Genomic DNA, 22,939 nt, shown 5'->3' with positions numbered 1-22,939 from the left:
TCAGACAGGTGATGCCCATGAGAGCCCTGTGCCTTTTCTCAGCTGCTACCTAGGCACCTCTGCCTGCTTCCAACCAGGGAAAAGCCGTGAGAATGGAGCCAGGGGGTTAAAGTTGCCACCACAGAGTCTTTGAATGTGGGAAACCCAGATCCTATCTAGGGCAGAGATTTTTGGCCTGTGGGTTGAGAACCACTGACTTGTAAAGTGAATTTTAGTAGGTCTCAAGAAGCATTTTTTTAATGGGGCATTTGAGCACATGGCTTGCAGATAGACAGTAGACATGAGGCCCTGGGTTCCATCCCTAGCCCCATGGGGGAAAGGCATAAAAATGAGATGTTTATTGCTCTTACTAAGGTGGGTATTATTTTGTGGGCACTTTTGTCATGTATTCTGTGTGTGTGCTGGTGGGGCGGGGAGGAGGTGGTGAATTAATTTCTATTGCTATCAAAACTGCCTGGAAACCCCTGCTAGCCTGAAAGTATTCAAACATTATAGAAAATGGCCAGAAGACCACCAGGGCTGGGTGCTGCCTGCCGGATGGAAGTTTGGGCATTCTGGCCCTTGGGATGTAGAGAAGACATGGAAACAGAACACTGACATGGATAGGGTCCTTACGCTAGGTGCAGGACAGACCTACCATGTGTGGCACCCCTGAGTCTCTCTTTCCCTCTCTGTTACTAAATTACCTTCTTGTTTGAGGACACCAATCAGAACAGACAGGGGCCCATCCTAACAGCCTGATTTTAACTTAATTACCTCTTTAAAGGCCCAGTTCCCAAATACACTTGGAGGTCCTAGTGCTTATGAATTATGGGGACACAGGTTAGCCCATGTCACCAGTGAAAACACTTATATGTGCACATCAGAATCTGCTGCACACCAGCTGCCTGAGGAGCACTGAGGACTTAGTTGAGTCCTGATGGCCTGAGTTGATGATGTCACTTCTCTGTGCCTCAGTTTAGACAGTCACAGCTGTGACATGGGCTCATTCTATGTAGAGTAGTGTCCATGTGAGACCCACAGTAGACCCTAGCCAGCCCCCTTTGTGGTTAAAAAGCAGCAGACAGCCTACCAGGAGTTTGGCATCCTCTCCCTCCTTTGATCCTTTCAGATAAGCTGATCTGATATCATTCCATTTACAACCATAAACACTGGGCTAAGTGAGGTTGTCATATTCAGTGCATGAGATAGCAAAATTGAGGGGAAAGGTTGGGTTGGGAGAGAAGTAGAATGATGAAAGAAAGGGGTGATATTGATCAGGATGCATTGTATTCATAAACTGATTCATTGAGGGGCAACTCCTTGGTGCAACTACTTAAGAGATAGAGAAAATATATATTAAAAGAAAAAAAACCTACAGGCAGAGACCTAGACAGGCGTATGTTCCTGTAATTCTAGCACTTGGGAGGCAGAGACAGGAAGGAGGATCTCAAATTCAAGATCTGAGTTACACAGTGAGATCCCCTCTTCAACACCAAAAAGCACAAAAGAACCAGAGTCAGTTAGTCTTGTGACAGACTTCGAGGCTGTGAGGGCCATGTTTCAAGCCACCAGGCTGTGTTGAGTGGCTGAGCCAGCCTACCTCAGTAAAGGGAGACAAAGCTAGAAGCGGAGTCACAAGACAGAAAGGGAGAGTCCTGCAGCTAGACAGGCTACTCACTGGAACTGTCCTCTGGTAACCAGGACAGTGAATGGCCCTGCAGAAACAAGGTTGAGCATTGGTGGCTCACGCCTATAATCGCAGCTATTCAGGAGGCTGAGATCTGAGGATTGATGTTCAAAGCTAGCCCCGGGCAGAAAAGCCCCCTAGAGACTCTTATCTCCAATGAACCACCAGAAAACCCTAAGTGGCACTGTGGCTTAAAGTGGTAGAGCACTAGCCTTGAGCAAAAGAGGTCAGGGACCAACAAGAAAGGGGGGGCGAGGAGGAAGGGAGGAAAAGAAAGGTTAATTAGATGGAGAAAGGAGGCTAACATGTCAGCCACTTGGTAAAACTTCGTTCCTCATGGGTTTTTGGAGCTTTTAGAAACAGTGGGCCAATGGGGAAATGGGACTCCTGATGTAGGATCATCCTTTAAGGGCTAGGTTCAAAGGTAGGGTGCGTGGAGGATGGAACCAAGAGGACAAGACTGAAGATACAAACCCGACAACTTGGCCAGCAGTCACAGAAATAGCAGCCAGGAAAAATACAGTTGAATTGAGAGCTATTTTAAGGAGGTAGAGTCTACAGGATTTAGGCGAGTTGGCCAAGGGGACCCCAGGCTCTGGCCTTGGGTCTGTGGGAGGAATGGACCAGCCTTGAACTCGGTGTCTCTTGCCTCGCAGGTGATCGTGTGGGGAAACTACGGGCGGATGGAGCGGAAGCAGTTCATGGGTGTGGCCCGCGTGCTGCTGGAGGAGCTGGACTTGACCACCCTGGCCGTGGGCTGGTACAAGCTCTTCCCCACCTCTTCCATGGTGGACCCAGCCACAGGTCCCCTGCTCCGGCAGGCATCCCAGTTGTCCCTCGAGAGCACCGTAGGGCCCTGCGGCGAGCGATCTTAGTGCCAGGGATGGGGGAAGGGCTCCCCAAGATGGCCTGGAGACTGCCCAGCTCTGACCTGGGACCCCAGGCCCAGAGGCACATTGGACAGAGGAGGATGGGGTTCTCCCCCACTGTGGGGAAGTGGAATGGGGAGACCTGCCCCCCCTGGAGCCCCTCCTCACCCCTCTTTGCCTCATACCCCTGACACCTTCCCTTTCCCTATGGGTTGGCTGCACTTTTGACTTGGCCGGTGTAGACCTGGTGGATTTGGCTGCGAATGGAGAAAGACGGAGGTGGGTGAGCAATGCGCTCACCCACCCCAACACTGTCCCACCCGACCCCCTATCACCTCCTTGGAAGCTTGCTGCCCGGAGCCAAGTCCAGAACCCAGCCGGCCATCTCCATGGTGCCAATTACCAGCAAGTGTCTTTCCTGCGGCACCGGGGTCAGGCAGCTACGCCTGCCCTGGAGCTGATGGGGCAGCTTTGCAAGGATCCGGAGCCAGCTCCCGGGGGTCCAGAGCCCCCTACTTGAAGAGGAGCTCTGGCTTCCCTCTGCCTGCCCATGGAAGGAGCTTTGCCGCAGCCTGTCTGAGTCCATCTGTCCATCCCTTCCTGCCTGCCCCTCTCCTGGTGGTTGTAGGAGCCAGGGGCCAGCAGGGACCAAAGGAAAGGAGATATCTGAAGCTGGTAGACTCCCAGGGTGCCTTGCTTTGCTGGTCTAGGACCTGGAAAGGACATTGTAGAGAACTGCTGTGGGACCCTGAGTTTCCAGAACCCCACACCCAGGGAGCTCACTGTCTCAGCATCGAGGACCTGTGAGGTTACAGAAGGAAGGCTGAGGAAAACTGAGGTTGGGACCGGTGGTGCCAAAGTAAGGCAAATAGGAGAGCCACTCCTTTGTGAATGAAGTCAAAGGTCATCTTGTCTACCCTTCTGCCTCCAGGCTAAGAGAGTGGGGAGCCATTTGAGCCCCCCTCCCTATTTTAGTCTTTTAAAATAACTTATTCTGTACTAAGGGCAGAACCCATGCCCTGGCCTCAGTCACCTTGGCTCAAGGAGAGATGGTGGGGGGAAGGAGTGGGAGAGCGGACTGAGCATTGGGAGGCCTGGGTAGCTGCCTTCCCCACGGCCCTCCCTGGGACCGGTGGGAACCCTTACTGCATGCGGGAGGTGGCAGGCTGGCCCCTCTTTATAGAAGCACATTTCTGCCACCTCCCCTAGGAGGCACCAACAGCCTGCCATCCTCTTCACCTAGTCCCTGCTGTGTAGGGCGTAGTCCAGGTTAGCTAGGTAGTTAGTGTTCACATCCTGGGGCCTATTCTTAGCTCAGAAGTAGTCTTTTCCCAAGTCCCAAGCCAGGGGTGGGGAGAGGAAACCCCATACATTCCAGGAGACTGCAGTCTCTGGCTGGCCTGGGCTGGACCAGGCAGCCCTTCTTCCTTCCCTTCCTTCTCCCTTTCCTGTAGGATTGTATACCCTCCCTCCCCCTCCACCCCACATCCCCATGATACTCACTGTTCTGATTTATCTTTGGCCCTGGTTTTCCTTACAAGGCACCTCTGAGAGTTGCTGGGCCGGGAGGAGAGGGCCTGGGCTGGCCTTAGAGAGCGTCATTTTTTTCCACAGAGGAGACCTAGGCTGTTTGGCCCTTCACTCCTGGTTCACCAGGGATTCTTTCCACTTAGAAATTCTCCCTGTCCCTTAGCTCGGTTAATCCCTGGGTGACCTTTAATGTTCTAATGGAGTTCTGTCACCTCCATGCAGCCTCTTGGGTACCCGGGGAAGGGGAGATGGAGATGGACTCTTCTCAGCCAGCTGGTCTTCTGAGCTCCGCCATGGCTAGGGTCCAGAGGAGGGAGCAGTGCTCCAGGGGCCCCATCAAAGGCTATAGTCAGCATCTCCCCTACCTTTTTTTTTTAACCAGTGTGATTGCTGCTTGTTTAATACTCACTAATTGGAATATTTTGGGCCAAGAGAGCGCCTTTTCTCTCCAGCATCATTGCTGTGGTTGTGCAGGAGTGGGGCAGAGCCTGGGCATCCAAGCAGGGGGAGGGAGGTGGGGGACTCAGCTCTGACTTGGTCCTCTCAGCCTGAGCCCTTCCTGGAGCATCTGCGACTACACAGAGCTCAAGAGAGGCAGGGACTGAGAGAGCTCCAAAGCAATAACAACACCCTGGGGGTGGTGCCCAGGATCTCCCTCATTGACTTTTGTGTTCGTTCTGTGAAATCTCCCTCACCTCCTGGAGGGGTGGGGTGCGGGCTGGAGCCCTGATTCTTCGTATCATCATCGTGAGCTTGTGCTACCCCTTCCAAGGGGCCGTGACTGTGGGGTGTGGGAACCATTTCTGTCCTCACCAAGAGAGGGGTGTCAGGAGGGAAGTCACTATTTTCATCACTAGCTTTGGGGACACTTTAAGCTCTGCTGCTGGTTTGGTCCATTGCCCGCTCAGATTCCACCACTGGGAAAGGAGCAGAGAAGGTGGGGTCTCTGGGGGAATTCTTTCTTGTCTCTGGGTAGAGGTCCCATGCAGGCTGGCATGGGGGAGGGGAGGCTCTCTCCACTTTCTGTCCCCCAGAGCACTTTTTCTTTACTGGGGGCCTGGGAGACCTTTAGTCCATTTCCATTTTACAGATGCCAGGCCTGGGAAGAGCCACCCTGGGGTCACCTGGGGATGCAGTGGCACCCCAGCCTGAGTCTATTTGCATCTGACTGAGCTGGAGCCAGGGAGGGGTAAGTGGGACTGCATCTTGCCCTTCTTCCATCTCTTCAGAGCCTCCTAGAGTCTCCTAGTGCCCCCCCCCTCGCCCCACCAAGTATGAGCAGAACAAGTTGTAGCCCCCGAGAGGTTAAGAAATGAGAGCTCAAAGCAGGAAGTGATGGGCTCAAGGCCCTTCAGGGCTTGAGCCACGGGGAGCAGAACCAGGGGCTCCATTGCACTTCTTTCCTGCAGTGCAGACTCTGTTCCCGGGCCCTAATCTGTCTGCCACCATCAGTGTTTTCTGGGCACTACATTCCTGCCTGGGTCCATCTACCAGACCAGTGTCTACTGGGACTTGGAGAGGGGAGTTGCCAGGGGGACTGGGGTCTCCTCAGTTGATTGTGGCAACGGGATTTGCTCCAGGGTATCACGCATGGGTGGGGAGTCTTGTCCTGGAGCTATAACTCCACTAGGAGCAGCTAGAGGGTGTGAAGAAATGGTTTGAGGCTAAGCTGTGTGTGTGTGTGGGGGGGGTCTGGGGTGTGGCCCCATCTAGGAAAATCCTCATCCCTCCAGCCTTCAGAAGTAAGGCCCAGCCACTGGCAGCATTTTCCACACTTTCTGTTGCACCATGCTTTTGCTGGGCTGTGCCCTGACCCTCACAGGAGCCCCAGGGAAGGAGCTGGAGGGAGTCCTAGTTCTTTGTCAGCCCTGCTGTCAGGAGTGGGCAGGGGAGGTCCAGGACAAGAAAGTGCTTGCAAAGGCCCCGTCAGCATGGCTGCACCAGGACCACATGTGTGTCTCCAGCAATCCAGAGTCCATTGCTCTTTCACCCAGGTCACCAGACAGTTTAGCAGGGTGGTTATGTGCTTCCTGCCTCTCACCACTCAGTTCCTCCAACCAGGAGCTCCTGGTGTGCGTTGGGGTTCAGAAACAGCGCAGCGCCCCATGCCCTCCCAAGGCACAGCTGTTGCACCAGGCAAGGTCACCTGCATTTATTTATTGAGCAGCACTGCTGTGCCAGGCCCAGGGGCCCGAGTCCCCCTCCTGCCCCTGTAATGGTTCCTCTGCCCTCCGGGAGGGCCACGTCTGCAGAGCAGCCCCTCTGTGGATGGAAAGTGTCATGTCATGTCCACAAGCTCACGTGATAAAGCCCCCCAAGGGCCCGGCTGCTGCTGTTCATTTTACCCAGGGCACCTGTGAGGGCTGAGTGGAGGCTGGAAATGCGCCTACGTGTTACCTCGGCACCCTCTTGCTCTAGACCGCCTCCTGCAAGGTGGCAGGAGGGCCCTCAGGCTGGGCCTCCTTCCACCCACCCCACCTTTCCCTTAGGTCCTCTCCAGGAGCAGGAGCCCATCCTGGGCCTTCAGGGAGGGAGGGTTTCTGGGGCCCCCTGGGTTGGAGCAGGTCGCATTGCATTGTGGGTCACATCGTGTTCATGACCATGTAGCTCATGTTGAAAATTAAAGTTTTTGGCTTTTCTAACCTGGCTTGCTCTTGCTTTGTGCTGAGATGAGTCTACTTGGGGACACAGGGATACTGATATTTTCAGGGGTGAGGACCCCTGGATGCCCCACCTCAGGCTTCATTAATACCCCCTAAGAGGCCTGTCCTGGAAAATCCTGCTAGAGATGTCCAGGAGAGAGCAGAGTTGCAAACAAACCACGTAATCTAATTACTAATGTGGAAACTGAGGTCCAGACAGAGTCGATGAGGATTGCAGGGTCACATTGCTAGTGACTGGCAGGTTGTAGCATGAGGTTTAGTCCACAGCAATGTGGGGCCTGAAAGCCTCCAAGCTTTCAGCCAGGTTTCTTCATCAGGAAGTAGGTGTGGCCCAGGACAAACAGTTTTCTGGACGGGGACAATTATTCACAGCAGAGGGGGCAGTTCTACTTAATACAGGCTGTGCAGAGGAGAGGTCTTTTAAATAATGCAGTGATTGTCCACCATAAACAGCGGACAGTACGTAGACAGTTCAGTCTGTTTCTGTCATTCTTCCAGTATGAGCTTCTGGCCATGCCAATAGGACTCCAATGTTGGAAGCTGTACATTTCCCTGCTAGGTAGAAATACCTCAAAAGAAATACAGCCTCTTGATTCAGCTGTGATGGGCCAGCTAGTGACGTGGACCAGGCAGTAATTCTCCTAGGCTGATGTGACTACATCTTCCTAAAGCAGTTTGGACCCAGAACTTGTACTTCTAAGGTTGACTGGAGTCTGATCAACTCCATCTACCTTCGTTTCTCACTTTTTATTTTTATTTATTTTGTTTCAGTCCTGGGGCTTGAACTCAGGGTCCAGGTGCTGTCCCTTAGTTTCATTTACTGAAGGCTGGCATTCTACCACTTAAGCCACCAAGAAAGTCTCATGGACTTTCTTGCCTGGGCTGGCTTTGAACTGCAGTTCTCAGAGCTCAGCCTCCTGAGTAGCTAGGATTACAGGTGTGAGTCACCAGGTGCCTGGCCCCTATCACATGGCATGAATATGTTTTTGGAAAGCAGGAGACAAGGAGCAACTGCTTGTGGTAGAAGAGAGCCATGAGGCTCCCTGACCACTCTCCAAGCTCCAGTACTGGCACAGGGAACCATCCAGGTGGGACTGAGCTTGGGTATGGCTGTCAGATGGACTTCCGTCTCGCCTGGGGTCTGTCTGCCTGGATGGGACGCGCTGCCACGGGGCTGGAGGGGGGAGAGAAGCCCAGGTTGTCGCAGGCCCACATCTCCAGACGGCAGACGCGTTGGGAGATGGAGGTGGCGCCTCCAGGCCTGGCTGGGTGGCGGCTCGCGCGCGCCCCCCGGCGGGGCGGCGGGGCACGGCGGGGCGCATCCGCGTTGGCCAGGAAGCGCAGGACCACGAGGTTCAGGAAGGCCCCGATGACCGTGAGCCCCAGCAGGATGTAGAGGAAGCTGAAGGCCACGTAGGGCGGCTTCCTCTGCAGCGCCTCGTCGCTCTGCAGCGCCACGAAGTCGCCGAAGCCGATGGTGGTGAGCGTGATGAAACAATAGTAGTAGGCGTGGAAGAAGGTCCAGCCCTCGAAGTGCGCAAAGGCGGCGGCCCCGAGGGCCAGGGTGGCCACGCACGCCAGCAGCCCGGCCACCACCATGTTCTCGGTGGACACGCGTGGCCGCCGCAGGCCCAGGCAGCGCTTGGCCGCCAGCAGCAGGTGTCGCACCAGCGCGTTCAGCCGCTCGCCCAGGCTCTGGAAGGTGACCAGGGTCAGCGGGATGCCCAGGAGCGCGTAAAACATGCAGAAGACCTTGCCTGAGTCCGTGCCCGGCGCCGTGTGGCCGTACCCTGTGCCGGGAGGGAGCATGGAGAATCTGGTGAACGCCCAGCCCCAGGCAACACGCTCCCTTCCTGTCCCTCCACACCCCAGGCCCGCCCCAGCGCTGACCATCTTCAACACTGGGTCCCATCAGGCCATTCCTGGCTCCAAAGCCTTGCATGGTTACTCACAGTTGCCCCAGGTGCAAACAGTCCCCAAAGAGCCCCCCACCCCACACACACCCTGTTGGAGAAGGAAAAACAACTTGCTCACATGGGAATGGTGGAGAACATACCTGTAATCCCAGCACTTGGGAGGCAGAGGCAGGAGAATGGTGAGTTCCAGGCCAGCCTGGACTACATAGGAAAACTCTGTCTCAAAAACCAATCCAGAAGAAGCCAAGCCCCTCCCCAAAGACAAGCTGTATGGTCCCTTTGAAAGGACATTTTAGAAACAGCACAGTCAAGGAGAGAGACCGCCAGCCTGTGGTTGCCAGTCCTTGGTTTTGGAAGAGGGGTTAACTAGAAAAGGGCATGAAGGATCTGGAGAAGGGTGGGGGAAATGTTCTCTTTTTCAGTTTATCAAGGATTTATTTAATAAAGCAGGGGAAACAGGGAGAAATAGAAAAGGAAAGCAGAGTCCCCCCACGGCCACCACCACACAGAGGAGATACAAGTAAAAGGCTCCTTGGTCTCTGTCTCTCTGTCTCTGTCTCTCTGTCTCTCCATTTCCCTCCCTTCTTTTCCCCCTCCTCCCTATCTCTGCCAGGCCTGAGGCTTGAACTCTGGGCCTGGATGCTGTCCCTGAGCATCTTTTGCTCAAGGCTAGCACTTGACCTCTTGAGCCACACAACCACTTCTGGCTTTTTCTGTGATTTAATTGGAGATAAGAGTCTGAGACTCTTATTTTTGCTGCCTGGGCTGGCTTCAAACCACAATCCTCAGATTTCAGCCTCCTTATTTTCTCTTGATCTGTAGTTAGACCACAGGTGCCCTTTGTGAGAATCCACCCAGTATGCACAAGTTCCCAGGTTAAGAAGCCTTGCTGGGGCTGGGAAGGTGGCTCAGTGGCAGAGTGCTTGCCTTGCATGCTTGAGGCCCTGGGTTCAATTCCTCATCACTACATAAGCAGAAAAAGCCAGAAGTGGCACTGTGACTCAAGTGGTAGAAGTGCTAGCCTTCAGCTGAAGAGCTGAGGGAAGGTGCTCAGGCCCAGTGACCGACACACACACACACACACACACACACACACACGAAGAAAGGAAGAAGAAGAAGAAGAAGAAGAAGAAGAAGAAGAAGAAGAAGAAGAAGAAGAAGAAGAAGAAGAAGAAGAAGAAGAAGAAGAAGCAGCAGCCTTGTTGTACAGCAGGGGGGAATGAGGGAGCTCTTTGGGGATTGATAGGAAAACATCAACAAAATATATCAAGCAAAAAAGAAAGCAAGAGACAAGACTGTGTGTACCGTAATGTCTATATAACATGTGTGTTGTGTTTAGAGGTATGTATAGGCCAAGAATGTAGCTGGGAGGATACAAAAGAAAAAAGTAACTATATTTGATCTAGGGAAAGGAACTTATGGGTTAAGAGACAAGATGGAGACTCAGAAAGACAAATACCACATTTTCTTTCATTATGGAGTCCAGATTAAAACCGTAAGTCATGAAGATAGATAGGGACTTATCTGGGAAGAGGAAGGTTGCCAAGGGAAAGAGTAAGGAGAAGAAAAAAATTGTAGGCTGAATATTATTAAAGTACATCATAGCTGGGTGTAGGAGTCATGCCTATAATCCAAGCTACTCAGGAGGCTGAGATCTATCTGGAGGACTGTGGTTCAAAGCCTATATGACCCCTGTAGAAAAGTTCCCTAGACTCCATCTTCAAAATAACCAGTCCAAAACAGGATTGGGTATAGACACAACATCTATCTGAAGACCTGTAGCAGTATCTCCATATTGCCAGGGCATGGCCCTAGCAATTTGCTAGGTGGGGGGAGGAGGGGGGCATGCTTCACCCATCACCAGACTTTGAGTACCTTGAGGGAAGGGGCCATGGTGGCCACTTCTGTATGTCCCCTCACTCACCAGTGCCCTGCACAGAGACACAGACGAAGAGCTCCAGGAACAGTTATTGCCTTAAACCAAGTTGAAACTAAAGCTTTTAGTACTAAGAAGACAGGAAGCACTGTTTCCCCAGGTCCTTTCAGGTAGACCTGGTTTAGGCAGAGTGAAATGAATTAATAACCAAACACAGGGGTACTCCATGTGTATTGTCTCATTTAGCCCTTTCTGTGACTACAGGAGATGCCATTATTAACCCAGTTTACAGATAAGGAAGTTAGGCACAGAGGGCAGAAGCTGCCCCAAGGTCCCAAGGTCTGAGGTCTGAACCACTATGCTCCCTAACTCCTCAGCCACTGTCCTCCACACTGTCCTCCTGGGCCCTGGGCCTGACTGCCAGGCTGGCTGAAGCAGACAGAACCACACAGCAGGTGGTAGCACCCCCAAGTGGCCATAAAAAGGAAAAACCCCAGTCTCTTCTCAGAGCCTCTTTCCCAGGCTGTCTGAGAGGCATAGAGAAGGAACCAGGCAAGACAAACCCAGGAACTTCCCAAGAAAGTGGGGAAGGGCAGAAGGGGGAGCAGAGGGACAAGGTATCTGTGGGCACCGCAAGATGGAAGATGACGGGCTAAGCCAAGATAAGGGAGCAAGGGTGCCCAGAGGGACAGAAAGAGGCAAAAGGGCTAAACGGGAGCTAAGGGCGATCCTTGGCAAATAATTATTGTTGCTAATGAACACTAAGTACTAGCACCTACTTAGCTTCAGGCACCAGGCCATACCTTTTACAGGCATGACCTCCCTGGAACCTGGAACCATTCAATGAGGCCGAACAACTGTTACCTTTTGCTCAGACAGACTATCCCCCACCACACACACACACACACACACACACACACACACACACACACACACACACACACACACACACACACACACACACACACACACCTCAGTCCACAGCGGCCATTCACTTGTGACAGCCCCTCGGAGAAACGCTCTCCAAGGTACCGGCTTCCAGATCAGGGGTGGGAGCCCCAAGGGGACACCTGGGTGCTTGGCACCAAGCCGGGTGCCCTGTTGGAGCCTGTTTGCCTGCTTTGCCTTTCTCTGTCGCTTGGGCTTCGCGGGTGCCAGGCAGGGGGTAGTCACAGCAACAACCCACCGTGCAGAGGCTGCCGGCCGAGGCCTGCTCCGGGGCCCCCCGGGGGAGCTCCAACGTTCGTGGCATTCCTTCAGCCACTGTTTATTGAGCATGTATTAAGTCGCGCAAGTGAGGAAGGCAGACAAGGTCTCTGCTGTCACAGAGTCAAAACGCCAACCCTGTTTTCTATGTGCCAGGCCCCGAGCCGAACCTTCCTGCATCTCTGACCTCTTTTGGGACCACGATCTCCCCACAGCCCTGAGATGGGTCCATTAGCAGCCTAAGTTCACCCAGTCGAGCGCTGGCTCTGGCCGACAGGGGGCCGGGACTCAGCTCAGGGATGGGTCGTCCGCCCCCCCTCCCGGTGCGTGCGTCCATCTGTCCCCCCCCCCATCCCTGCCTCGGTGGACCGACAGCGCCCATCAGCCGCGAGGGGGAGGGGAGGGGGGACTCCGAGCGCCCGGGCTGCCCGTCCAAAGTGGCCCGGGGCAGGGGCAGAGGTGGGCGGGCAGCCCCGTGGGGGGGGCGGGCTGGGGAGGGGGCTGGAGGGGGGCAGGCGGAGGAGGCGCCGCGCGCGCGGCTCACCGATGGTGGTGATGACGGTGATGGCGAAGTAGAAGGAGCCGGCGAACTTCCACTGGCGGCCGGCTCGGTGCGGCTCGGCCTGCCGGGCCAGGCGCTCCAGCTCGCGGTAGTCGTCGGCCGAGAAGCCGTATTTCCTCCGGAACTCGCCGCGTTTCTGGGCCAGCAGGCGCTGGCGGCCGCGCTCCGCCTCGGACTCGAGCGCGTCGAAGACGGCGGCGCCCACCAGCAGGTACGACAGGATGCACGCGACGAGCGCGGCCGTGCGCGCGCTCTGCTTCCGCATGGCGCTCCTCTCCCGGAGCCCCGCGCGCCCCGACGGCGGCGGCTCCCGGCTCCCTCGCCACCCCTCCCCACGCCCACCCCGCGCCGGGGCCGCCCGCACCCCCGCCCGGCGCCCAGACGCGCCCCGCGGGCGGCGGCGGGGCGGGCGGGGCCCGGGCGCTGGGCTGCGCCGCCCGCGGGGCGCGCCTGCGAGCCGGCGTCTGCAGCCCAGGCCCGGCCCGGACGTGCGGGAATCATCGGGCGAGTTAGCCACCGAGCACCGCGCGGGCAAACACGAGTCCCGGAGGGAGCAGAGCTGAGCGGTGACCGAGTCGTCCTGGCCCTGCAGCGTGATGAGGAAGGAAGCTTGTGCTGGGGTGGGGGGGTGGGTAGGGGGTGCTGGGCATCCCCAGCTCAGGTAGGAAAGTCGGCAGAGAATCACAGCCCCAGAAGCTGCTTCAGAGCAGAAGGGACCTGGCTTGAAGCCGGTGTGGCAGGGACCCCCCCGAGGGCGTTGGAGTGCAGGGTGGAGAGGGGGTCAGAGGGAATCCGAGAGAAATCTGACACCGGTTCTTGGTTGGTTTACTTCTCAGCACTGTGGAAAGCCGTGGAAAGGCTGTAGGAGAAACACATAGCACAATGATCGGATGTTTGTTGTTGGTGTTTTTAAGTACGCCAGGCTGCCAAGTGGAAAAGGGAAAGTGGTGGAAAGTCCGGGCTGCTTAGAGGGTGGGCGTGGTCCAAATAGATGCTGAGGAGATTAGCCTCAGACCCTGACCCTGGAAGACAGGGTAGGTGGATCTGGAGAAGAAATGGAGCTTGTATACTGCTGGCCGCCCTGCCAGTCTCCCGGGCTCCTTGGAGAGTTCAGGTGACCAAGCTACAGCCAATGGAAGCTAGCAAAAGTGACAGGTGCCAATCATAAAGTCCTGCCCTCATAATACTCCACCTGTCTCCCCCGTCTCCCAGGGCAAAAGAACACCCTGTTTGACTTCTCCTCCATTGTGTTGACCCCCTGAGATTTCCGAGTTGGCTTGTCTGCCACTGAAGCTGGTATTATGCTGACACATAAAGCAACAGGGCTTGTGGAGAGTCAAGGAGATGGCTCAGCGTGGCCCGGATGTCTGGCCTGAGCAGCTGGGTGTTGGAGGAGTCTTCCATTGGCCCCATACCTCCTATCCCCAGCATCAAGATGCTGCTGCCCTTTTCAGAATGCTGGAGGGGGGAGGGGGCTGGCATGGAGGCAGAGCGGCAGGCAGCCTTACCTGCAGCTGCCTGGGCACCCAGACTTCCAGGGTCTCTACTGCAGCCTTGACATGCATCCCCAAGTCCCTCGACTGCTACAGCTTCTCTCTCTGAAGCTCCTTCCCCTCGCTTGCTCCAGCTGCCTAAGCCATCAGCTCCCTGCATAAACTCTAGCTTGACTCCTTACGTCTCTCTCCGCATCCCATCCAACAACCAGAAACTGATTGCTCACCAGAGGCCAGGCACTAGTGAAGCATCCTACATTATTTCCTCCTCCTCCTCTTCCTCTTCCTCCTCCTCCTCTTCCTCCTCCTCCTCCTTTTCCTCCTCCTCCTCCTCTTCCTCCTCCTCCTCCTCCTCCTTCTTTCTCCTTCTTCTTTCTCTCTTTTTTTATTGGGGGGGGGTCCAGTCGTGGGGCCTGAACTCTGGGCCTGGGCGCTGTCCCTCAGCTCTTCAGCTCAAGGCTAGCGCTCTACCACTTGAGCCACAGCGTCACTTCCGGCTTTTTTCTTTTTGCTTATGTGGTGCTGAGGAATCAAACCCAGGGCCTCAGGCATGCAAGGCAAGTGCTCTACCACTGAGCCACCTTCCCAGCCCCATCCTTCTCTTTATGGGTCTTGAACTGAGGACCTGGGCTCTGTCCCTTAGCTATTTTGCTCAAGGATGGCAATGTGCCACTTGAGCTGCAGCTCCACTTCCAACTTTTTGGTGGTCCATTGGAGATAAGAGTCTCACAGACTTTTCTGCCCAAGCTGGCTTTGAACCACAGCCTTCAGATCTCAGCCTCCTGAGTAGCTAGGATTACAGACGTGAGTCACTGGTGCCCAGCCGCACAGGGGAGTTAAGAGCCTGGATGACATTCAACTACCTGGGTTCATAGCCTACTTTAGCTGCTTACAAAACTCCGTTTCCCCATCAGTAGAATGAGGTTAAAATACCTTTTTATCTCACGAGGAATTGCAGTGGCCAAAGAACACCCTACCCCCAAAGACGCCACGCTTATCGCTGGGACCTGTGAATGCATTCGGCTGCACGGCAAAGGGAACTAGACCACTGTAGGACCAAGGATGTCACAAAGTCCTTGTCACTGGAAGGAGGAGGGCGGCAGAAGAGAGAGCCAGAGTGATGGAAGAGTGATCAGGACTCAGCCCGATGTTGCTGGTGTGGAGGAGAGAGAAGGGGCCACAAGACAAGGTAAGTGGGCAGCTTCTGGAGAAGGCAAGGGACGGGATGACTCCTCAGAGCAGTTAGGGAACACTGACCTGTCAATACATCTTGATTATTGAGCCTGGGAGACTCATGCATAGAGCCAGAAGGTCATGCATTCTCGTGGGAGGCAGCCCTGTGTGTGGTCATTGGTAGAAGCAATAGGGAGGAGGAGATGGTGATTGTGAGGATTTGTGAGACGGTGGATGTGGAGCCCAGGGACTTGTGGAGGAGCTGTAGCTGGCATCACAAATACCACAAGTGAGTGGTCGTCTGGGCCTGTGTTGGACTCTGCTGTAATGCAGAATCAGAACTCAGTGCTTAGAGAGGAGGCCCCAGTGCTTAGAAAGGGGGGCCTTGGGCCTCTTCTTCCCCTGAGAAGCAGACTGGCAGCGCAGTGGCTCAGAAGTAGGGCCCTGGCACAAGGGTGCTGGCACAGCTGCCTTGGCCTTATTTTTAGTAACGACATCAGCAACTTTGGTTTTCTGATTCGTCTCAGTTTTCAGAGGGCCAGAAAGCTGGGCCGAAGTCTCTGGGTAGGGGGAAGGGAGTGAAGCTGGATCTTCAGCCCAAGAAGGGCCTGGGCAGAGTCTGTGGGGTCACAGGAGTGGATGGAGCAGCTAGGTCTTAATGGAAAGGCAGGCCTCACCTGGGGGAGAATTTCTGAGGGCCTAGTCATGAGCACAATCAGAAATGTGGGTTTGAATCACAGCTCTTCCACTTTCTAGCTGGATGTTCGTGAACAGAATACTTCTCTGTGCCTCGGTTTTCCCATGTGAGAAATAGGATGATCCTAAGATACTAATGTTCACAGTTGGAGCCTTCTGAGGATTATAAAAGCCACTTTCCGGGTGGCTCTGAACTGGGTAGCTGTTTCTTTCTTTCTTTTTCTTCTCATCTGTCTGCCCTCAGGTATCAGGACTTCTTGGTCCAGAAGCAGGGGCAAGACCAAAGCTCTGGTAACCCTGTCTGTGCTGTGAGTCTTTACAGCATCACCATGGCAACTGTACACAACCACCCAGGACCATGAGGAGACCCTGGCTTGTCAAGTTCTCACAGGCAGGTTGTGACGGAGGCCGGACTTGACCTCTGGGGCTGTCTGGTTTCCAAGGTCACGGATGCTGCTCAGCCTCCCACGGGCTCTAAGACCCTCACTTTCCTCCTTTCTGACAGGGCTCAGGCACCTTAGCAGGTTATACTTCCCCTGCCTCTGTGAGGATCCTGTGACATGTAGATGAGAAGTACTTAGTCAAGTGTGCCCACTGGGGGTGGGGGAGCTGTCTGGCCCTGCCAGGCAGGTGGCTCTGCCCTGTGTTTGGCATTTTGGGTTCAGCAGCTCTATTTTAAGCCAGGAGAGGTTAGAGTTTTGAGGATGTGTGTTTCTCAGCTTGGAAAGTCGTCAGCTGAGCAGACACCAAAAACAGAAACACCCCGAGCAACCCCTCCTAGCTCCCCTCCATCTGCCTTCTCCTTTGGGGACGTGAGAAGATCTAGTGATTTTCCTCTGACCCATTGTGCATGCCAGTATTACACCCAGGACCCCTCCACAAGGCCTGGAGTTAGTTCTTCCAATGTTCCAAGATTGTCAACGCTGAGGGACCACTACAGAATCCCCAGCTGGGCCTTGAGCAACCTTCAGATGGTGTCATATCCCTTCTAGCTCTGTGAGCCAGGCAGGCCTGGCCATTCCCAGCCAGAGAGAGAACTGTGAGACAGGGACCCAGCCCAGGCTGTCGCAGTTAAGAAAGGACATGGGTCTCTAAGTGAGCACACCCAAGTTCCATCTTGAACACATGACTTCACCTCCTAGAGTCTTAGCATCCCCATCAGTGACCCAGGGAACAGGAATATCCGCCCAGAAAGACCGCTGCCCTCAAGATCAAGTAGACATGTGTGAAGAACTATTCCGTACCCCTCCCGCCCTCCTTCACCCTATTTCTTCTCTCCCGTTTTCCACACTGTTTACTCGGCAGGCCCATGGGGACCTTAAGGGATTGATTTTTATAGTCAGAATATAGTTCAGTAATTTTCCAGAGAGCCAGAGGGCCCAGAAATGTTCCCTGATAAGATCTCTCTCACTTTCCTGTGAAAAGAATGGATCATTTAAAATGCTGGGTACATTAGCTATTCACTCCTTACCGATGGCAGCCGTGGCCTGATTTATCAGGCAAGGGTCTGGGCTGCAAGAAGGAAAAGACGATGCCCCCCTCCCCACCCCCGAATCATTAACTATTGCTATTGGTAGGAGTGTGGAGTCTTCCAGAATGTTGTAGGCATTGGATGACCCACCATGTGGTTTGAAGAACCTAAAGAGATCGGGCGTTCATCACCCCATGTCCAGTGTGGAAGGCACCACTGTTTCCAGGACTATGAGGGTGGCATCTTGGGGACAAATGACAACAACATGTCATTCACCCTGGGCTGGATGCCTAGTGTGGATTTGTGACCACTGACTTGGAGTCGCTGAGATATTAAAACCTGTACTAATCATCAATATATCATGCTATGGTAATCATTAATTATTCCAAAACAATGTCTTCCAGTCATTTCCAGTTTCTGTTTATTTAAAATGGAGCAAGCAGCCAGTGCTGGTGGCTCACACCTTTCATTCTAGCTACTCAGGAAGCTGAGATCTGAGGATCCCAGTTCAAAGGTGACATGAGCAGGAAAGTCTGTGAAACTTTTATATCCAATGAACCATAAAAGACCAGAAGGGGAGCTGTGGCTCAGGTGGTAGAGCACCAACCTTGAGAGAAAAAAAAAGCTACGGGACAGTGCTCAATGCTCTAAATTCAAGCCCTAAGTACTGGCACACAAAAAAATAAAGAAGGAAAGGAAAAGAAAAAGGAGAAAGGAAGAAAGGAAGGCAAGAGAAAGCAGGAAGGAAAGAAGAAGGAAAGGGAGGATGGGAGGGAGGGAGGGAAGGAGGGAGGAAGGAAGGAAGGAAGGAAGGAAGGAAGGAAGGAAGTAGGGAGGGAAGAACAGATGGACCCATATACACTGTGCAGCCACATGAGTGCAGTATCCCTCTGAGTCTTGTGCTTATTTCTTTCCTGATCTTTTGTAATCATTTCTTCCACACCCAATTTAACAGTATTTTTTTAAGCGATGAGTCTTTATTGACTTTTCATGAAAAGAGAAATCTCTTCCTTTTGCACTCCTATTTCACCAGCTTATAGGATATCTAATTCAATTGCCTCCTTACAATAAAGCCCACAACCGGCATAGACTAGTTTGGAAACAAACTCAACAGATTGTTGGCGAACATGCCCTTGGTATGGGCAGAGAGCCAAAGGGAACAGGGTGACTGGGAGGGGCCTGCTAGCCAGCAGCGGAAGTGTGGCATTGTGTCAACACAGAGAGCACTGGTTAAGTCGATCAACGAAGAGATGTCATGGCCACACTAATTCTGGAAAAGACTCCCAAGGGTGGAGCTGTTTCTGGAAGACATCTCCCCAGCCAGGCACTACATTTCCCAGCTTCCTATGCAGCTATACGTGACCAATGGAGTGGACTGGGAGTATCACCTGCAGGCAGGGGCATTAGGATACAGGTGAGCTTCTCCAGCTGTGGCTGCAATCTAGATGCAGAGAACCCTGAAGCCCTGGGGAATAATGGAGTCACCATGTAAGTCCTGCAGACCATCACATGAAGCCTCCACTAGACCACAAGCTCCTGCTTGGCCTGTTATAGCAGCTAGCATTACCCTGCTTAACATACTTAGCAAATAGGGCTGTGGTGAGATCAAATCAAATGACAGCTGTGTCACAGACTCTCAGATGGGACGTTTCTTATGGCATCAGATTTCCAGCAGGAGCCCCAAAGCCTAGGACAAATACAGGATGTTAAATACCCCCATATCCCAGAAGCTACAAATTCACACCTGCAGGAATTTTCTTAGGAACATAGTATTCATTTTCCTCTTCCTCTTCCAGCCCTCTCAGCCTACATAAAGAAGTCAAGGTTAAGATTCTAAAGTTAGACAACTTCTGTTTGACTATTGTGTCCACAACTTTATAGCTGTTGGACCATTCTGTGGGCCTTAGTATCTTTAAGATGCCATTAATAGCAGCATTTACTAATTATTAACAGCAATAATTATTAATAAATAGTATTAGCTGTTGGTGAAATTAAATAACAACACAGCCCGGTGCCAGTGGCTCACACCTGTAATCCTAGCTACTCAGGAGGCTGAGGTCTGAGGATCGAGGTTCCAAGTCAGCCTGGGCAGAAACATCTGTGAGACTCTTATCTCCAGTTTACCACCAGAAAAACTGGAAGTAGCACTGTGGCTCAAGTGGTAGAACACTAGCCTTGAGCTGAAGAGCTAAGGGACAGCATCCAGGCCTAGAGTTCAAGCCCCATGACCAACAAAATAACAACAACAACACAGTATTAAGGTGAAGGGTCAAGCTTGACTTAGAGAATGTTAATTGGATTGTAGAACTGGACAGAGAGGCCTGGGCAGGAAGGAGGGATGTGATCCAGGATGGACCCAATTATGTGAGTTCGTCACCAAGTTTAGATTATTAATGAATTGAGGGATTCATCAGTGATTGCATCTTTATTCCCACTCTTTCTTTTTCTTTTTTCTTTTTCTGTTGGGTGTGGGTTTTGAACTCTGGGCCTGGGCGCTGTCCTTCAGCTCTTCAGCTCAAGGCGAGCACTCTACCACTTGAGCCATGCCACTACTTCCTGTTTTCTGAGTGGTTTATTGGAAATAAGTCTCAGGTCTTTCCTGTATGGGCTGGCTTTGAACTGAGATCCTCAGATCTCAGCCTCCTGAGTAGCTAGGATTACAGGTGTGAGCCACCAGTGCCCGGCCCTATTCCCACTCTTTCTAACATCTAACTTTTCCTTTGATTATGCTTATAGATGACAAAGTAGTATTAACAGTACCGATCTGTTGCCAATAGAAATCACAGATATTTTCATATCACTTGGAAGTTGTTGCAGATATCTCTAAGTACTGTTTATACTGTCACTGCATTGGAATTGTGGTAATTAACTAGATCTTGTGTCTCTCGTTAGCAATGAAGCACTGTATCACATGGTTTAATTTTTTTGGTTAGGATATTTATGTTAATTTAGAGAAGGGGTTTGGCTTTGTTTTGCATTTTATAGAAACCATTTCAAATCCCTGACTGCCCTTCTGGAGAAGGGGTGAGTTCAGTGCAGATGTCACACTGTACTTTAATCATGGCAGGCACAGAGCAGGTATCAGGAAAGGAAGGGAGGCTGTAGATGTAGGTCATGGAGAATGCTTGCATAGCATGTACAAGTCCCTGAATTTGACCCCTAACATCATAAGAAAAGAGAAAGAGAAAGGGTGGGGGAGGGAGAGGAGAGAGACTTGAATGGGATGTTTCAGGAACTGAGAAGTTTGAGGGGCTTAGGAGACAGAGAAGGGCAGTCCTTGTGGTGAGCAGGGGTTTAGAAGTCAAAGTCAGTTCCCTGGAAGGAGGGGCTACTGAGAGGCTAAAGCAAAGATGAAGAGAGCTATCTGAGCTCTGAGAACTGAGCTGTCTTGATGAACACCAGCAGGGGCAGAGAATGCTCCATGACTTAAGACCAGACCAATGTGCTGGAGCCAAGTGCAACTGGTTTCCCAGCCCACCTAGACATGATCAGGTTCTCCCTGATGCCATAATTCATTGCAGGAGGGGGGGGGGAGAGGAGAGAGAGACAGAAAGACAGAGAGACAAAGAGACAGAGACAGACAGAGAGACAGACAGAGACAGAGACAGAAACAGAGACAGAGAAAGAAAGAGGGGGGGTTCCCTGATTTGGGACCAAACCTACATCTGATTAAATAATACTTGCTTTTCTGCAGCTAGCACAAGCATGAAAGAAAAGTGTGCCATTTAGAGAAATACAAATAAACTTCCCTAGATGTTGTGTTAAAAAAACATTAAAGCCACTCAGCAGCAGAAAAAAAAAAATTCTGGACCTAGCTCTATCACCAAGGCCTTTGCCTTGCCCCAACACCAGCTGCACTTCTCCATCGCGGCCACAGGGGACGGCAGAGGGCTAGTCTCCCAGGCTTCCTCCTGTCTCTCCGCGGTTCATGCACGTATGTGCCCGCTAGTGGGCAGCAGTACATTGGTGTTCCTTTCCCAAATTCAACTGAAGCCAGGCTCAGTACTTTGACAGATTTTCTAAGAGGTAGGAGGTTTGGAAGGACACCAATTTCTAGGCCTTCATGTCTAACAAGTTTCCAGGCTATGGGTTATGCTCTAAATATGGGCACTAGCCTTTGAGAACTACTGAAGTTGGGGTTGGGTATGAGAAAGGACCTCTGGTCCACATGAGAACTACTGGGAAATCCTGAGACCAGAGCTCTCAATTTCAATTTTTCAATGACACTACATATTTACTCTTTGAAGCCTCATCAAAACCCCTTTTCTTAAAAAAAAAAAAAAGATAGACATGCAGAGTACCAGTGCCTCATGCCTGTAATCCTAGCTACTCGGGAGGCTGAGATCTGATGACTGAGGTTCAAAGACAGCCCAGCAGGAAAGACTGTGAGATTCCTATCTCCAATTAGCCATCAAAAAGCTGGCAGTGGGGCTGTACTTCAAGTGGTAGAGTGCTAGCCTTGACTAAAACAATCTCAGGGACTGATAGCACCCAGGCCCTGAGTTCAAGCCCCAGGACTGGCCCAGAAAAAAAAGGTTATATTTTATTGGAAATTGACAAATTATAATTGCATATATTGGTGTGATGCAAAGTGCTACTGTGATATATACATACAATAAAGGATGACTAAATCAACCTAATCAACCTATCTGTTACCTCCAAAGCTGAGACTTTTTGATAATGACAGCATTTAAGGGAAGGGAAGGGAAGGGAAAAAGAAGGGAAGAAGAAGGTCTTGGGTTCAGCTGACCTTTCCTGGTAAGTGTGCTTCTCCAATTCCAGCCTCAGTTTCTCCTCTCTGGAATGGGGGATCAGCCTGGTTTTCACCTATGATCTTTGAATGAATGACCTTGACCCCATACCCCCTCCTCTTGACACACAGAGGGCCTCAGCTCCTGCCTTCACATCACTGTCCAAAGAATTGCAGAGGCCTGCTGCCCTTTCTCTGTGCCCTGCTCTGGGTCTCTGGGAAGCAGGCTGTGGGTCTCTTTCCTCCCTGCCAGGTGGGCGCCTGGACCCCTCTTCTGGATGAGCTCACAGCCCCCTAGTTGGCTTCCCACCTATGTCCTGGCCTTGTTTTCTGGGTGGAAGCAGTTACTCACGGAAGCATCCCTACTTACTGTTGTATTTTTGTGAAGCTTGAACACAGGCAGAATTCACCCAGATGAGAGAAATCATCTTAGATGTTGCTGGCCAGGAGGAGGGGACAGGGCTGGCCTTGGGAGCCTCCAGAGACACTGCAAGGGTGTCACCTGGGATCGAGGTGTAGGTCTCACATTTGTAATAACTCATTCACCCATGAGCTCATGACTTGTGTGTGAATTACTGTGTGTGAATGACTGTGTGGGAATTACATGTACAATAAATTCAGTTTCAAAGAAGAAATCCGCCCCCCCCTTTTCCTTTTTCTTTTTGCCAGTCCTGGGGTTTGAACTCAGAGTCTGTGGACTCTCCCTGAGCTTTTTTTTTGCTCAAGGCTAGCCTTCTATCACTAGAGCTCTACTTCTGCCTTTTTGCTGGTTTATTGGAGATAAGAGTCTCATGGACTTTCCCAGCCAGGCTGGCTTTGAACCACAATCCTCAGATCTCAGCCTCCTGAGTAGTTAGGATTACAGACATGAGCCACCAGTGCCTGGCTTAGAAATCCCTTTTGAGTATATACAGCGTTTTCTAATTGCCTGTTTGGCTCCTGATAGAAACACAGGTAGACTATGAAGGAGGATGTAAAATGCCTCTCTTTGTGTTGTTTTGTTGTTGTTGTTTTCCCCTCTTTGTAACAATAAAAAATAGCACACCAAACAGAATGGCACACTTG

The 22,939-nt window shown here is 52.3% G+C and overlaps 2 protein-coding genes across 2 annotated transcripts in view; one reads left to right on the top strand and one right to left on the bottom strand.

The window, feature by feature from the left end:
* The window catches only part of Rims4 (regulating synaptic membrane exocytosis 4), a 58,407-nt gene extending 51,697 nt beyond the window's left edge, over window positions 1–6,710 (top strand). Inside the window, exon 6 of the mRNA XM_069989828.1 lies at window positions 2,326–6,710. Coding sequence (XP_069845929.1) covers window positions 2,326–2,544 — 219 coding nt within the window. The 3' untranslated portion in view covers window positions 2,545–6,710. The remainder of the gene's footprint in view (window positions 1–2,325) is intronic.
* Kcnk15 (potassium two pore domain channel subfamily K member 15) lies at window positions 6,693–12,559 on the bottom strand. The gene is made up of 2 exons (XM_069989829.1): window positions 12,274–12,559; window positions 6,693–8,521 (listed from the first exon to the last, which is right to left on the bottom strand). Exons 1-2 carry the CDS (start codon window positions 12,554–12,556, stop codon window positions 7,845–7,847), a joined length of 960 nt encoding a protein of 319 aa, XP_069845930.1. The 5' UTR covers window positions 12,557–12,559; the 3' UTR covers window positions 6,693–7,844.
* Window positions 12,560–22,939: the final 10,380 nt, after the last annotated feature.

Source organism: Dipodomys merriami, unplaced genomic scaffold, assembly GCF_024711535.1.
Source record: "Dipodomys merriami isolate MVZ:Mamm:240054 unplaced genomic scaffold, mDipMer1.0.p SCAF_39, whole genome shotgun sequence".
Taxonomy (NCBI): Eukaryota; Metazoa; Chordata; class Mammalia; order Rodentia; family Heteromyidae; genus Dipodomys; species Dipodomys merriami.
The sequence above is the reverse complement of the archived record's forward strand: the minus strand, read 5'-3'. Positions and strand labels throughout refer to the sequence as shown.

Coding starts and splice junctions, on each gene's coding strand:
- Kcnk15 (XM_069989829.1), bottom strand. CDS start 12,556: ATGCGGAAGCAGAGCGCGCGCACGGCCGCGCTCGTCGCGTGCATCCTG. Junction 8,522..12,273: donor CACCGTCATCACCACCATCG/GTGAGCCGCGCG, acceptor CTCCCGGCACAG/GGTACGGCCACACGGCGCCG.